Source organism: Engystomops pustulosus, chromosome 11 (assembly GCF_040894005.1).
Source record: "Engystomops pustulosus chromosome 11, aEngPut4.maternal, whole genome shotgun sequence".
NCBI classification, from domain to species: domain Eukaryota; kingdom Metazoa; phylum Chordata; class Amphibia; order Anura; family Leptodactylidae; genus Engystomops; species Engystomops pustulosus.
Window position 1 is genome coordinate 61655518 of NC_092421.1, and position 17951 is coordinate 61673468.

A 17951-nucleotide genomic window follows, 5' to 3' on the forward strand; every position below is an offset into this window, starting at 1 on the left:
TTTAAGTATGGGGAGGAGATGAGACGCTGGTTAGATGCAGTAACTTGAATGAATGACATCTCGGCTCTGCTTCATCTCTGTTAATTATCATTTTTACATAAATTTGCAGAGCACTGAGGGACCTCGTGCCCCTTGGCGATTTGTTTGTTTTTACTTCTATACATTTGTTAATTTGTGCATTTCCACTGGCACAGGTAGCGCACAATGTGGATCAAGCTGTCTGGTTTTGGCACTTGTGTAAGTGGAGTGGAACATTTGTCAAGCTCGTCAGAAATGATGCTAGACTTCATTAGCTCCTGACTCATCCTAATTATAGCCTGTGCATGTTAAAACACGGAAAGTCAGGGATGGAAAATGAAAAAAGTTTTGCTTCACACGGCAGTTCAAATATCTAATATGGCATAAAAATAATGGAGTCATTAGGGTCAGGGCTGGAGCTAGAAATTAACAGGACTCCGTGTCAGGAGGAGAAATCCCTAAGACTAATTTATTGTAGTCAAGATCTGAAATTCTATACAGAATACAGGACCTTTCACCACCTTCACCAACTCCAACTCCTTGCATCCTTTAATAGGTGCCGCTTCACTGATTCCACTGTGGTGTACGCCTAATATGCTAAAAAGACTTCCTACTCCCTCTCTGTTGGCGTCCCAGAAGGATCTGTTCCCTACTCCTCTACACCTCTGGTCCAGGAAAGTGCATTAGGTCCCAAAGTTTTCAATACCCCTCTTATGCTGATGACACCAAGATTTTTATCTCTGATCCAGACATCATCTCTAGTATTGATCAAACCCGATCTGCAAAGTTCTGCTCAACCGCCCTCCTGGCACCGATCGTAGAGGTTAACTATTTAAATTCAACTGGCAAGCCACCAGAGACATTTAAGTGGCTGGGGCCACGCACGGGCAATAAACTGCAGGCGCCAACATTTAAGGGAGGATAGCTTTTCCCCGATGACAGCAACCCGGGAGCCGAGTCTCAGTGGACCCCTGGTCTTCGCCAGAGCCCACCACAAAACAGGATGGTCTTGCTGCGGCGGTGAGCCACCAGGTCGCTCCACGGGTGCAACTACGCCTGCGGTGGCAGCCAACATAGAGACACAGGGTAGGCAGGACCACGGGAAGGCAGGACCACGGGAAGGCAGGACCAAGGGAAGGCAGGACCTATGGATGGTAGGACCTCTGAATGGCAGGACCTCAGGATGACAACCGTTTCCCAAATGGCCACTAGCCATTAAACCCCTAGCCATTAGATGCCACTGGCAACTTTGCTAGAGCCATTAAACAATCTTTGACTATTATCCCACCGCAGCCCTTTTTCATTTTTGCGTTTTCATTTTTCACTCTCCACATTCAAAAATCTGTAACTTTTTTATTTTTTCATGTACAGAGCTGTGTGATGGCTTATTTTATGCATAGTAAATTAAACTTCAAAATGGTGGTATTTAATATTCCATGCCGTGTACTGGGAAGCGGGAAAAAAATTCCAAATGCAGTGAAATTGGTAAAAAAAAAAGCATTTGTGCCGTTTTCTTGTGGACTTGGATTTTTTACGGATTTCACTGTGTGCCCCAAATGACATGTCTACTTTATTCCTTGGGTCGGTACGATTACGGGGATAACAAATTTATTAAGATTTTATAATGTTTTCATAAATTTCAAAAAATTAAAACCTCCTGTACAAAATTTTGGGGGGGATTTTGCCATCTTCTGGTGCTAATAACTTTTTCATACTTTGGTATATGGAGCTGTGGGTGGTGCCGTTTTTTGCGGATTATGATGATATTTACAATGTTCTAATTTTTATGACTGTACGACCTTTTGATCACTTTTTATAGAATTTTTAATTTTCTGTTACGGGGTTAAACGCAGTGAAAAACCGTTATCATATTTTGATAGATCGGGCATTTTCGGACGCGGCGATACCTAATGTGTTTATGATTTTTACTGTTTATTTATATTTATATCAGTTCTAGGGAAAGGGGGGTGATTTGAATTTTTAGGTTTTTTTATTATAATTTTTTTTTTAAACTTTTTTTTTATTTTTACTATTTTTCAGACTCCCTAGGGTACTTTAACCCTAGGGTGTCTGTACATTCCTATCATATACTGCCATACTACTCATACATTACAATGTGCTGACCCGAGGCTACCATGGCGATGGATCGCTGCACCCCGTCACGGGAGCGACAATCCTAAGTGGCGCCATCTTTTTGAAGCCGCCGGCAGCTTTGCCGGTGGCGGTCAGCAAGAAAACACCTGCGATTGGTGCCGGCACCGATCGCAGGTGTTACCGGTAAGCCTTTGCTGCAATATGCAGCAAAGACTTACCGACTATGGAGAGGGTTCGGCCTGCGAGCCCTCTCCATGCACCGGGACCCCGCATGTGACGTACTATTGCGTCACATGTCAGTAAGGAGATAAAGGAAATCAACCAGTCAGTAAAAGTCAGTTTCCTCTTCATCTTGATCCCGGCGGTGGTCTTCACTCATCTTGACACACCAGCATCCCCTAAAAAAACTTATATAAAGCAGCTAGGAGAGGGCAGTGACATCACATGAGAGGTGAGTTCATGCCTCCTTTATGATAGACGCTTCCCTCTCCCATGTTGGTGAGGGAGGTGCTGGAGAGGGCAGTGACATCACATGAGAGGTGTGAGTTCATGCCTCCTTTATGATAGAAGCTTCGCTCTCCCATGTTGGTGAGGGAAGTGGCATCACGCAGGAGTCCTGAATAATTAGCAGCCCAAGACGCCAGACATCTCGTCCCCGGCTTCAGGCTGCTTTTTATAAGTCTCTTTTTCAAGCGATCCCGGCGTGTCAACCTTAGCGAAGATCACCACCAGGATCAAGATGAAGAGAAGAGTAGGTGTTTTATTTTTTACTTGTTCTGACTGTTTGATTTCCTTTAAGTCTCACATACAGACCTTTACTTCAACCAGCAAACCTCAATCTCTTGCATCTGTCCTTTCCTCAAACCAGAGCCTACAAAATTGCTAGTCTGCGTCCTCACTTGGAATAATGCAATGTTCTTCTCAGCTATCTAACATCTTTCCAATCCATCCATAACTCCGCTGCCTGCCTAATCTCTTCCCTGGTTACACATTGCACTGCATATTTATTTTATAATACTAACCATGACTTACATAGCCAACAACAACCTACTCCTCCATATATCTCTGACCTTTTCAGCCAATACCATTCGACACGTAATCTCTATTCCACACAAGACCTTCAGCTTCACTCTGTTACTTCTCACAACCGCATCCAGGACTTCTCCTGTGCATCCTTCATACTCTGGAACTCTCTACCAAAACAAGTCAGACTGTCCCCCACTTTCCAAACCTGCAAGCGTAACCTTAAATCTCATCTGTTGAGTATCACCTACAACACAGAATACCTGCACTTCTCTGCTCCCTCATCTCATGTCTCCATCTTCCCTCCCATATAGATTGTGCACCCTCATGGGCACGGCTCTCCTCCCACTTGATACCGATCACTGTAGTTTTTTGTACATTTTTTCTCATCTCAATGTATGTGAACTTCTTATACCGTGAGGTCGATGGTGAAGAACTGTCTGACCATAGAGAGCCAAATAAGCAAACTGGGTGCCAAACAGCACTGGTATCGGTGAATAGAGACCTTTTTAAAGAATAAAAGATTTGGAGTTGGTGAAGGAAGTTAAATATCATCTTTTGACCACGGTCTGCCCAACATACCGTATATACTCGAGAATAAGCCGACCCGAGTATAAGCCGAGACCCCTAATTTTACCACCAAGCCGAGGGTGGGAAATGCATTGGTCACAGAACCAGCCAAGTATATAGCCAGCCAGCCCCCTATAATATACAGCTTGCCCCCCAGTAGTATACAGCCTGCCCCCAGTAGTATACAGCCTTCCCCCAGTAGTATACAGCCACCCCAGCCTGCTCCCAGTAGTATACAGCCACCCCAGCCTGCCCCCAGTAGTATACAGCCACCCCAGCCTGCCCCCAGTAGTATACAGCCACCCCAGCCTGCCCCCAGTAGTATACAGCCACCCCAGCCTGCCCCCAGTAGTATACAGCCACCCCAGCCTGCCCCCAGTAGTATACAGCCACCCCAGCCTGCCCCCCAGTAGTATACAGCCTGCCCCCAGTAGTATACAGCCTGCCCCCAGTAGTATACAGCCAACCCAGCCTGTCCCCAGTAGTATACAGCCACCCCAGCCTGCCCCCAGTAATATACAGCCACCCCAGCCTGCCCCCAGTAGTATACAGCCACCCCAGCCTACCCCAGTAGTATACAGCCAACCCAGCCTGCCCCCAGTAGTATACAGCCACCCCAGCCTGCCCCCAGTAGTATACAGCCACCCCAGCCTGCCCCCAGTAGTATACAGCGTGCCCCCAGCCTGCCCCCAGTAGTAAACAGCATGCTCCTAGTAGTATACAGCGTGCCCCCAGTAGTATACAGCGTGCCCCCAGTAGTATACAGTCAGCCCAGAATTTAAAAAAAAAACTTATTTACTCACCCTCCGGTGGCCCGGATGCGCAGCGCTGCTCCCCCGATGTCATTGCGGCTCCTCTTCTGGCTTCCCGGCTCCTCTTCTTGCTTCCGCGCCGTCTTCTGTCTTCTTTAACATTGTGCTGGGCGCCGCCATTGTTCTCTCCTGTGCGGCGCCTAGTATGACGCGCCACTGCTGACGTCATACTAGGCGCCGCACGGGAGAGAACAATGGCGGCGCCCAGCACGATGTTAAAGAAGACAGGGGACGGCGCGGAAGCAAGAAGAGGAGCCGGGAAGCCAGAAGAGGAGCCGCAATGACATCGGGGAAGCAGCATCGGGGCCACCGGAGGGTGAGTATATAAGTTTATTTTTTTTTTAAGTCCATTTTTAATTATTTTTTACAAGTATTGACTCGTGTATAAGCCGAGGGGATGTTTTTCAGCACATTTTTTTGCTGGACCATTGCCATTTATTAATGACTATACTCATTTCCAAAACAGTAAAGAAAAGTTTTTTTATTTTCTTTTATACAGCCTTCACCTTGTGGTGTAAATGACAATTTAATCTGAAGGTCAGTACTTTTACAGTCATAACAAATGTATTGTCTTGTTTAAAAAAAATGCTATAACCTATAACTATTACTTTAGTGGGATGTTTATTGACCTATATGACTTTTGGATGACCTTTTATTCCAAAAACAACAGATTTGAACATTGTGATTTTTTTTATTTCAGTTTTTTTCTGTAAATGATCATACTTTTGTATTTTTAATGAGGTGTTTTAATTTTTTTTTCTTGCTTATTTTAAATCCTATTGTTTTTTCATCATTTGATTGGCCGTACAATATAGAATACTAGTATATGGAATACTTATCGGGGGAGCAGCAATTCCACCGCAAAAGCCCTCACAAAACTCCACGCGCTTACGCACTCAAACTCCAGGTTTTGGCAGAAAAGCGGAAAAGTAATGGAATAATGTCTGGAAAACTCCACACACCCAGAATCTCTCATTGCAGACACACGTATTACACTGGAGTAAATTTCAAAATAATTTTTGAAAGGTGTTTGAAATGTGAACACCACAGAAATGGGAAAAAACTCCTTGCAAATGTTGTCTACAAATGAATTTGAACCCTGATCCCAAATACTGCAAACTCCTGAGCCAGCATGTAACCTAAATTATGTGAGCTCAATACATTACATAGAATAGTTCTTGTTGTCCCCTATCTAGTCCCCAATAGTTCTGTATCCATAGATGTCCAAGATATCAGAGATTCATCAAGGGAGGATTTAAAAAGGACCTAGCACTACCTCCCACATGTGGGGATTAGCATATACTTCTGTAGGTGCTACTACTTAGATTTGGGGGTATTTGAATTTTTTTCTAGCCCCCCATGGCTACTGAGATATCGGTCCCAGTATATGACCATAATAATCCTCTCCACTGTTAGAGAGGAGGTGCTGGAGCAGACGAGGGGACGTGTATTATGATGTTCTCAGTGTCTCAGTGTAAGAGAAAATTATTATGAAAATAAGCAAAGTCCAGCTCACCACTCAGACGAGATCTTCCCAGCGCACGGACACAGAATCCCCCATAGACTCAGGGCGGCAACGAAAATGTAGAAAAGACCAGGAAACACGTATGGTATAAAAATTGCTGATATTCTTTATTCATTCCTCTTTAAAAGCTTGAATCAAGGCAGACAATGCACAACAATAGGATACACGGGGTAAATCCAACGCGTTTCGCTCAGGTGAGCTTAGTCATGGATACATTCACAAGGAGTTTCCAGCTCTATTTAAATAGTGCGCCCTATTGGGGCGTGTGACGTCACGAGCACGTGACAAAGTCACATGATCGGGACGGTCACACCTCCCAACAATGACGCAATAGGCTTGTAATTAAAAACGTCATCACATCGGTAAAAACAACCTGAAAGGGTTTAGACTGGTCGAGGAGGACAACTATCTGTGTACATGTAAGTGTATTATTCATACAGACTTCTATTTAAACCTAGGTAGATTACAAAGGGAATGTACGTTATCCATAGTATCAATTCCTGTTTAATCAAAACAATGCATCATGGAACCTTATGGCTGGAGCCTTATGGCTACTGACTGTAGCCGATACAAAGTATCTTGCAAACATGCATACGTGTTTCCTGAAGCGCTGGTCTTTTCTACATTTTCAAGAAAATTATTATAAAACAAAACCCACTCTGCTCCTGCACCTCCTCTCTGACAGTGGAGGGGATTATAATGGTCAGATACTGGGACTGATATCTCAGTAACTGTGGGGGCTAGAAAGAAAATTCAAAGTGCCCCTGAATCTGTGTAGCAGACTGTACAGAAGGATTCAGCACCACGTGGGCGAGGGGGTGAAAGGTCCGCTTTTAGTTCACTTTTCCTATATTTTATAGTTGACTCCAATTTTGGTCACTTCTTTTTATTATAGAAGTACTCCAACAAGAGAAGGATAGATAAAAGTCCAGGTTATGCTCTTGTTAATAAATGGAAGTCTTAATCTGGGCAGTTCACATAGGGTTATTATTACAAGATGGAATAAAACAGAAAATACAGTATATGATATATTGCATTATTTAGCTGCCTTGGTTGAGGTGGGAGCAGAACATGTCATTTTTTTGGGTTTCTGTATTTCACTTCATAACAAAGGTGTCCCAGGGTATTTTTTTAGAAATTTTTGCAAATATTATATACTGTGTACAGATGCTGAACAAGTAGAAACCTGCAGAGAGATGTACAGCTACTGTATACAACCAGAGAAGAAGCAGGTTGTATAGAGAGAGAATTCATCACGGCTATGAATCTCAATATAGAAGTTTCCTATAACTCATCATGACATAGCACAGCTTCAATTTACTAGAACTATCCAGAGACAAGCAGAATAGTAAAAATGGCAGTGCCGTGTCCATCGCTAGTCGAGCTGTGCTTTAGATTAAGTCACAAGCTGCAGGCACTGAACTGTACATGGTCTGAATGGATTTCTACCCTGGGTCTATTGTTTGCAAGAGAGAAACACAGAAACAAAAGATTCACTTAGAATCAGCTTAGAAGCAACAAGGGAATAAGGAAACAGAAATCTAAAAAAATTCTATTTTAACCATAACGTCAACACTTAACCTTCAGGCTTGTAAGTTATTTCTAAACTTTAACAACCCATGTTGGCATCTGAATCAATAGTACAAAACCTATTGTAGTATAAGGGCTCAATAAAGGCACTATAGGCCCAAAAGAGGACTTAATATCCTAATAGAGAACAATTTTCAGAGGAAGATTTTAAAAAACTTCATGTCTTCAGGCATCAGGGTCCAATCTTGGATATAAATAAATAACATTTGCATTGGACAGTTATACATCTATATACAAAAAAAGAGGTTGAAGTTTTGCTCCAATGTGGGTGTAGCTACGAAATAGATTGTAGAGTAAAACTGACCATGCTTCTTATTTTATTATAACCTATACAAAAGGCATTTCCATGATTCCAATAACCTTTCATGGAAACTTAGGGTGACGCTACATATCATACAGCCAATGGTAAACTTCTTTCCTCCTGACCTCATGCACATACATTCTTGTTTAAGAAGAGGATACATGTGTTCTAAATGGGGAACAATCCCAAGCTTCCATCTGGAGCTCTGGAGAATAAACGACATAGGAAAACATCCATCAACTGAAAATCCAACACACGTGAACTGGATGGTCAATACTCCTGAAATTTGCTAGTTTGACCAATTAGCAACCTTAAAGGGGTTGTGTCATCATAGCACATGGCTGTAATTGGGTCCAATGCATTGTGACAAGTACTTTCCCCATTTACACTTATTACAAAATCTGCAGCCTTACTGAGATAACTCCTTTTGTTCTGGTTGCTAGCGCCCTCTAGTGGTAGCTGTGTCCTGTCCTGAGCTACAGCTGATCTGGCTGAGTCTGTGCACAGGGAGTCAGCAGCTGCTCTGCACTACAGATCACTCCACACAGCTCCTCTCCACACTGAGAGATCACCTGACACACTGCAGCCAATAGGAAGTGAGAGAGGAGGAGGAGCAGAGATTGTGCTGTGATGTCCACTGCTTACCCGCTCCACAGGTGCTTCCAGCAGCAGATACAAGGTAACTGCAGCCAGACATGGCAATCTGCTGCACAGAGGAGTCCTCCCCCAACATGCATCATAACAATGTAGGAGCTCTCTCCTCCCTCCACCATTAGTCAGGTCACACAGGAGCCTACAGCAGCAGATACAAGGTAACTGCAGACAGACATGACTATCTGCTGCACAGAGGAGTCCTCCCCTAACATGGATCATAACAATGTAGGAGCCCTCTCCTCCCTCCACCATTAGTCAGGTCACACAGGAGCCTACAGCAGCAGATACAAGGTAACTGCAGCCAGACAGCCATGACTATCTGCTGCACAGAGGAGTCCTCCCCTAACATGGATCATAACAATGTAGGAGCTCTCTCCTCCCTCCACCATTAGTCAGGTCACACAGGAGGCTGCAGAGATAACACAGGTAACAGGCTGAGCTCTGACCTCTCCTCCTGTACTCTCCTCCATTCAGAGTCCTCCATGCTACCCTGCTCTCCTGCAAAGGGGCCCCTGTGCCTGACTAGCAGGGAAGTAGCTAAAGATCAGCAACATGTGAGAAGCCGTCACCTATTTATCTATCCAAGTCCTATTATCTATCACCTGTCATCTATCTATCTATCTCATATATATCTTCTATCTATCCATCACCTGTCATCTATCTATCTCATATCTATCTATCTCATATCTATCTATCTCATATCTATCTATCTCATATCTATCTATCTATCTCATATCTATCTATTTATCTATCTATATCTATCTATATCTATCTATCTAGTGAATTAGTTGCAATTCCTTACAAAATACACAGAAAGAGATGCAATTAACGGCCCCAAAAAATACAAAAGTTTATTAGTAAAAGTCATAAAAACAACTGAAAAGGTCCATGTTATTGCACCTAATTTTGTACAATCAATGCATACTAGTAGAGCAAAACAATGTATTGTCACAGCATCATGGTTGGTCAGGCGGACAGTAAAGTGTAAATATGTCGGAGGTCTAGAAAAATGCAGGGACGGCAAACTCCATGCGTATCCTCACTTCTACGTGACTTCCTCAGGGGTAAGTGTCACTTTGGAGTGATGATACACGTGGGGTTTGCCTCCCCTGCAACCACCTAGACTTCCGCCATGCATGTCACCCTGACCGACCATGATGCTGTGAGAATACATAGATGCACATTTACTAAAAACAGTGTAGTGTGTACTATGTGCAGGGACCTGTGTAGTGTGCTGGGTGCTAGATTCAGGATTCTTGGCGCACGTTCTTCATGAATTTGGTGCACCAACTTTTTTTGCACTTTTAACATGGGGCGTGTGACACATTTCTATTGGACTTTGCATGTTAAAGAGAACCCGTCATGCAAAATAACCCCCCTAAACTAAATATATTTTCATAAACTGCCATTAGAGAGCATTGTCTCTATCCCTTCATTGTCCCTCTACATGCCTGTAAACCTAAGCAATGAGGTCCTAAAGCTGTATGCAAATGACCTGTGAAATTTTCAATGAAGCATTAGCATATTCAAGCTGTCCACTCAATTCATGAGTGGGAGGCACAGCCACACCCCCAGTGCATGACTGACAGCCTGTATAATGATGTGAGGCTGTATAATGATGTGCTTCCTGGTGCTGGTGGCCACGCCCCCTGCAGCCTGTGTGTGTATATAGGAGAGATACAGCAGCTCCAGGCAGCCATGTTACAGCAGAACATGTCAGATTCATGTGTAGCTGATGTCTGTGTCTCTCATCTGTATATTAGGAGGATGCAGCATGTCAGCAGATGCAGCACACACTAGCAATACTTTACTATACATCACACACAGACATGAGCAGGGGGAGGAGAGGGGAGGGGGAAAAGGGGTGACATCACTGCCTCTGACCATGTGACCAGCCTCATTTATATGATAAAGAATAGATGATTTTACAATGATTAATGTATGAAATAACTAGATAAAGCCTGGGATGGGATCCTTGTGAGCTGCTCCAACGGGGAGTGGTGACAGGACTAGTGACACAGACCTGATGACAGGTGTCCTTTAACCCCTTAATGACCGCCCTATCGGGATTCTACGGCGGTCATTAAGGGTACTTCTTCTGACGCGACGCCTTTCTACGGCGCCGCGTCAGAAGAAGATTTCGGGACATCGGGTCAGTTTAGTGCCGGTGTCGGGCTGTGATATCACAGCCCAGACCCGGCACTAACACCCGGGATCGGAAAAACTCCGATCCCGGGTGTTTAACCCCTTACACGCCGCGGTCAAGCATGACCGCGGCGTGCAAGTGTGTCCCCCGTGGATCGGACCCCCCCGGTGTGCTTACCGGGGGATCCGATCCCTCCTGCTGCTGCCCCGGGTCCCGACGAGTGACCCGAGGCTGTCGGCTCCTCTTCTCGCCGGCATGCTCAGTTACTTACACTTTACACTGCAATACAAGTGTATTGCAGTGTAGAGGCTTGAATAAGTGATCGGATGATCGCTTATTCAAGCCAAAATGTGGAAAATGTAAAAAAGTTAAAAAAAAAAAAATTAAAACTTTTTATAATATAATTAAATAAATAAATAAAATAAAAGTCCCATAATCTCCCCAGTGACACATAAAATGCATATACAGTAAATAAAACACAAAAACATACATATTTGGTATCACTGCGTCCGTATTAATCTGTACAATAAATCTAAATCAATATTGAACCCGCTCGGTGAACTACGTAAAAAAAAAACTCGGAAAACTTCCCATAATATACAATTTTTCATCAAACACCATCACAAAAAATGTTCTAAAAAGTGATCAAAAAAGTTACATTCCCTAATATGATACGACTGAAAAGAACAACTGTTTTCGCAAAAAATAAGCCCTCAACCAGATCTGACAACAGAAAAATACAGAAGTTATGGCCCTGAAAAGTTGTCAATAGTAAAAACAATGCGATTTTCTCCAATATTGGTTTTGCTCAGGAAAATTAAGCAAAAATAAGAAAAACTATATAAATGAGGTATCACCGTAATCGTAGTGAACCAGAGAATAAAGATAAAATATTATTTTTACATTACGGTGAGCGGGGGGGAAAAAAATGCTAACAATCCAAAATAAAAATTGATGATTTTGTTTGTGTCCCCCTTGAAATAGTTAATAAAATCTCAAGAATAAGCTTTAGACTCCCAAAATAAATTATCTATACATTGTATCTCATCCCATAAAAAATAAGCCCTCATATGTTTGTATTACCAAAAAAAATAATAATTTATAGGTCGTACAATGTGACAATACAAATCTGCAGTGAATGGCGCCTCCATTCATTCTATGCTCGGCCGTGCGCCCATACAGCAGTTTACCACCACATATGGGGTATCAGTACACTCGGGAGGAATTGGGCATCAAGCGTTGCAGTGCGTTTCATCATTTAATTTATTCTGAAAATGTCAGTTTTGGCCTAAATGAATGTATTTTCCAAAAAAATTCAATAGTTTCTAAATCGCAGGTCCATATTTTTTAACCCATGTGAAACACTTAAAGGGTTAATGGACTTAATAGAAGTTGTTTTACATACGTTGAGGGGTGAAGTTTCTATAGTGGGGTAATTTATGGGGTTTTACTATTATTTAGGCCTCTCAAAGTCACTTGAAAGCTGAGCTGTCCCTCAAAATGTGAGTTTTGGCAATTTTCATGAAAATAAGAAAAATCGCACCTAAAGTTCTGCACCTCATAACATCCTAGAAAAGTGAGAGGATGCATAAAATATCATCCCAACATAAAGCAGATATTCTGTAAATGTTAATTATCAAACTTTTTGGGTAGTTTTACATCTTGTCTGGAAACCAGAACATTTCAAACTTGGAAAATGAAGAATTTTTACAAACTTTTGCCAAATTTTCACTTTTTTTCAGAACGAAATGCAAAACTTATCACTTAAATTTTATAACTAACATGAAGTACAATGTGTCACGAGAAAACATTCTCAAAATCACCGGGATATGTTAAAGCGTTCCAAAGTTATAACCAATTATCGTGAGACTTGTCAGATTTGAAAAATCGAGTCTGGTCATTGAGCTGAAAACTAGTGTCGGTGATAAGGGGTTAAATCTGGGGCACGGTCAGACTGAGCAGCGGAATGCCTCCTAATTTGTCATGTATTTTCTTATTCAAGTATATATTGACAATGATTAAAAGGAGAGGAACCAGTGTCAGGGCTTTGGTAGGTGACACACAGCACCAATAGCAGATTCCTGCTGTCCTGGGGATCAGTAAATGCAGGGACTATTTGAGCACAGCAGGTGGAAGGAGACTCTGAAGGCTGATCCCTAGGCCCCTCCCACATCTGCTTCTGTGTGGAGCAGAATAGAGGCTGAACAAGCATCATAATACCAAATAGAAAGGTATTTTTACTTCCAGGTAACCATTACAAATAGATTTTTGAAATATTTTAACCTCTTTGACAGCTTTTTGTAGTAAATAGTTTCGTGGCATAACCCCTTTAAGTTTAGTAGCAAGAACATTTTCTTTTGTTTCTACCCTTCTGCCATTATGTAGGATAGTATTATTTTACAGAACCCAAGGTCGATGAAAGTTATCAATGTAGTACTACCCAATGCTTGGAGATTCTAAGAACTTGTAAGCGCCAACATACTTTTGTATCTGCATGGTCTTTCTATTTATGACATGAGGTGGTGTGATAGTCTAGTCTGATTGACTATCAAGTGTCAAATAAGTTTGAGAATGAAGTGTTTGAATACTTTATGCTGGGTAATTATCCAGTTTGAACCTAAAAGATAAGGAAATTGTTCTGTAGGAGATCTAATTTGACAGTAGAGTACGGTAGACCGCCATCCATAATCTTACAATTTCAAACACTGGTCTCCGTATCAAAGGGACTAACAAGAATCATAGAGTAAAATCAAATTTGGGGATAAGACATTGGATGATGAAAAGTTGTAGAGAAAAGATTACTACTCAGTGGCCCTGGGGTGTACAAGTACCTTGTTAAAACAAGATTTTCCCTCCATGTTATTGATATTTCATCTCATACGAATTGCAATTTAAAGTTCAGTGACACGATGCCATTCTCATCACTATTACAGGTTATACATCAACATGATTTAATATAATCTACATTTAATGCACACTTACTTTTGCTGAGAAATTTACCAGCGAGCCTTTCAGACTGCCAGAAGTACATTTTAAAATTAAATTGTGGTTCTGAATATTCTCTGAATCTACGTCCTCATTACCATGGATCAATGATCTCTCCGAATGTGCAGATGTTCTCTGGTAGGCGATGCAAGTCATGCCAATAAAGCTGGCTGGTTTGATTAGGATGGCCTCCAGTGCAATATTCAGGGAAACCTGTCAAAACACATCGAGCTGGTCAATTGCCAAAGTATTTAAGAAATCAACACACAAAAATTACCTTATTTAGGGAAGCAACAAGGACATCTGGTCCGGCACAACTTGTTTCATGGTGGCCAAACAAATTCTTTACCTGACTAATTACCTTCGCTTCAAATTAATAAAGCACCCAATATTCTCCAGTATCATTCCAAAAGAGAAATCTGTACCTAGTAACCTGTACATTGCCAGATCTCCCAGATGTCCAATGCATATTAGGCTGCTCTCTGCTGTTTTGTGATGTTTTGTCATTCAAGTCCATCAATTACAGAAAATTAGATGCATGGTGGAAAGGGAAGGGGTGTAAATTTGTCCTTCCCACTTCAACCGGGGATGCAAAGTGCTGTCAGTTGGTTGTTTACAGCAGTAGCTTTAGGACCTATGTTCTTTCTACATACAACTAATTGGATATGAAGACTGAATCTTCTCTACTTGGAAAAACCTCCAGCCCAATCCAAAATGTTGATCAGACTTCTTGTTCAGCATTCATATTAGGATTCCATATATTTGTATATCTGGATGTGAGCCTATACTAATCCACCACCCCTGTGGCCTACATAAGAAGCCTTGCAAACCTATTGGTTAGGGATTTATGGTTGACAACAGCTACTCTGATTTTGTGGACACAGGTTCGAGATGTACAGAGAGGGCACAGGGTTACAGAAAGAGGCAGGAGCACAGACAGGATATAGGGTCAGGTACAGATTCAGGGTACAAGATAAGGCTGGATCACAAAGGTTTCTGGCTCATGCTGGAGATATGCAGTGTTCTGGCTAAGGGTGGAGCTATACAGGGTTTTGGCTCAGGCTAGGGGTGCACAGAGTCAGAAATCAGTCACAAGAAACAGGAAAACAGACAGGAATACCACTAGACTCGGAAGAAACCATAACCAGGCATGAGTAAAATGAACAGTAGCAATCTATCCAGCCCCTGGATGCCGCCCCCAGCAGCTGATTTGTTAGGTCCTGCGTGACTAAACCTCCAGCTGAGAAACGCACAGAGCCTAGACAAGGACACCATCCAGTTTTCCTGAGAACAGACACCCCACGCAAGGTAGCTAAACAAAAACCACTTAGCAGAGTGAGCTGCCAGAATCCATACAGAGTATTATGACAATAACCATGAATTTTATTTTAAGAAATCAGCAACCTTTTTTGAGTCCAACAACTGATTCAACATGAGGTTTTGTCAAAGATTAAAATGGCTATTGACTAGCTTCACATAATCTTTTTCAAAATGAGTCATATTAAAAAAGGCAAATGCTTGCCAGTCTCCTCCTTGTCTTGTCCTTTGCTGTATGATGCTGTGAAATGTTATTTATGAATCATGTGATTGTGCCATCGCCCTTTTGTAATATTTTTCAAACTCCACCATCAGCACAAGGGAAAGTGACAATGGACATCACTTAAAATTAACAAATCAATTTCTCGATTTCTAAACTTAATCTGTAATTTTTGAAATTTGCTTAGACGGAAACAGTGTTGCTCCAATCAGTGTCCTGGAAATTGGTATACACAGATTTTTTTTTTTTTTTTTAATTATTTTGTTAATTTTATACTGATTTTTTTCATTATGTTAAAGATACCTTAGGCTTTGTTATAAAATAATTTGTAGAAAATGAAATGAGATAGGAACTTTTTTAACTAAAGAAATAACTGTTTTACAGGATTAGAGGGGGGTGTATACAAATTTCTAGAACAATTGGAGAAACATCAGTTCAGAGGCGAATCTTTTGAAAAAGTTGGCAAAGCTTCAGTGAATTTCATCTTGAAGGTTTTTGCTCATTTCTATCAATCTCTGATTATGTCAATCAAGAAAAAGGAGAGGGCACAGTTTACAGAGTAGACTCTCAGCTTTCAAAACGAATTTTTTTTGGAAGTGGGATCTTTACCTGCAACTCACATTCCTAGCAATGCCGTAAACTGCCAGATTCTGGTGCATTTTCAGAGCTGAAACTTTCATGTTTAAAGGCAAACTACCACCACAGATCTACCTATTAAGGTAAGGTTATCTAATGTATAGATCTATATCCCTTTTTAGGGCTAATTCTTTTGTGGCTTATAACTTTTTTAAATTTTAATTCCCCCAATATTCAAATTTCCTAAAGAGGCTACTGGGACACGGCGCACGGCGTACCCGGAACTGAGGTTACACGGTGCGGATACTCCACGCCCCTATAGCCTCTTGCGTTCCGCCTACTATGTTATCGTCAGCGCGCGGCTCCTGGTAGCTGTGCGCACTCATCTGGGTTCTGCACATGCGCAGTAGGTTAGGCTTCAGAGCCGAGACTGCGCAGCCGGCGGTAGATCCGTGGTGGTAGGTTTCTTTTGAAAAGATACCAGCGGTATGGCTTTAGATGTTAAAGTGCAATGGTCTCCTCTAGCCTCTCATCAAGCCTCATCTTGGGCATAATGTGTAGGTAAATGGACAATATAAGAAGGAAAGTAAAAAAGTAGATGTTTCATGTCTTACTCGAGGTACTGCTAATTGACCAGTGACAATGCTGATGAGAGGTTCCCTTATAATACCTATATCATTGGTTCGGGTGTACATACTTCCAAAACGCAACTTGCATTTTGAAATGTATTCCCTCTCCTGCTTACAATATGCAGTCATGGAAGATAACATGGATGATTTATTGGGTGAGAAATGGTTCTATTGTTACATTATGGCTTTCCGTTATCCACATTTTTCTGATCCCAGGGATCTCTTTATCAGTGTTTTCCATCTATGATTTCGACGTTTATCCTTTTAAGACCCCTACAGGCAATATTCTTCCAACGTGTGAAATATAAAGTAAATATTTAACATGTGAATTATTGGGTGTGTGCAAAAACCGAAAGGTTAATGCAAACCAAAAGATTATGGAGACTCCAATGTCCAGGAAGGAGAAGACAGCATTTGTATTGGAGAGTGCGGCTAATCAATGCCAGCGGCACACAGACCTGGGCATTTCATTCTATCACTACAGAGAGGATATTGAAGAAACTGCTTAGCATATCCTCTGCTTGGCTACCTCTGCCCTCTTTTATCATAATCAAATCCATACACGCAAATGGCTCTCTGTGGTATCATGATGTGAAAACACTTTAGAGGCAAGTAACATACCATTATAGCCCAATTACCAGGTTAATTGATAGCAAGCATCACTCAAACGACTTTGCTGAAAGTTGAGGTCAGCCAAGTTATTGTTGAAGCTGGAAAATATCTACTGTAGGATGTGTAGGAATTTACTGCAAGGACTTTTAGCTTTCCTTGTCTATGCAGAAAGGAGAGGAGTGGTATCCAATGATGCTATGACTTAGTGTATGTGGACATCTGAACATCATTTCCATGTGTGCTTGTTGAATATTTCATTTCAGAGGTGTAACTTGAAGCCCCTAGTGCCCTAAACAGAAACTAGAACTTTCATATGGAGCTGGTTGCCCTCTTTACTTCTAAAGAGGTTCTGTTCTTCTTGAAGTGAATAATTTAGCTGGTTGAACCTATTAAATTTGCCAAGTTTGTTTGGCTAATAGATTTCAAATGTTTATGGATGGCTTTTTTTCTAGATTTTGGCACATCGTTAATATTGTTAGTTGACTAATAAGATTTATACACCAAGAGGTTGGTCACTGATGTTGGACAACGAGATCTGGATCATGGTTGGCATTTTAGTTCATGTCAAATGTCTTTGAGTTCAGGGCAGCCAAAGGCTTCCCGATCGAAATTGGCCAACCATTTCATTATGTATAGTTAAAATGCTCGAGTGCTCATGTCGAATAACAAACCCCATTGAAGTCAATGGGAGACTCAAGCATTTTTCACTGAAAGAACACATTGAAAGAACACTGAAGAAGAACACATTGCAGATGTTTACAGATGTTTTACTGAAAGAACACAGTGAAGAACACATTGCAGATGTTCCGTACATCTGCTAACTTATCGGAAGACACACTTGCAGAATGGAGTTCTTCACAATAGTATGTGAAGAACAAT

At 41.7% G+C, this 17951-nt stretch overlaps 1 protein-coding gene across 3 annotated transcripts in view; it reads right to left on the reverse strand.

The window, feature by feature from the left end:
• The window catches only part of ADGRA1 (adhesion G protein-coupled receptor A1), a 453444-nt gene that overhangs the window by 268772 nt on the left and 166721 nt on the right, over positions 1-17951 (reverse strand). For 2 of the 3 annotated variants that reach the window (XM_072131164.1, XM_072131165.1), the window contains one exon: positions 13716-13931. In XM_072131164.1, the coding sequence (XP_071987265.1) occupies positions 13716-13931 (216 nt within the window). Of the gene's footprint in view, positions 1-13715; positions 13932-17951 lie in introns of those variants that run through there. The other variant, XM_072131167.1, reaches the window with a different exon arrangement.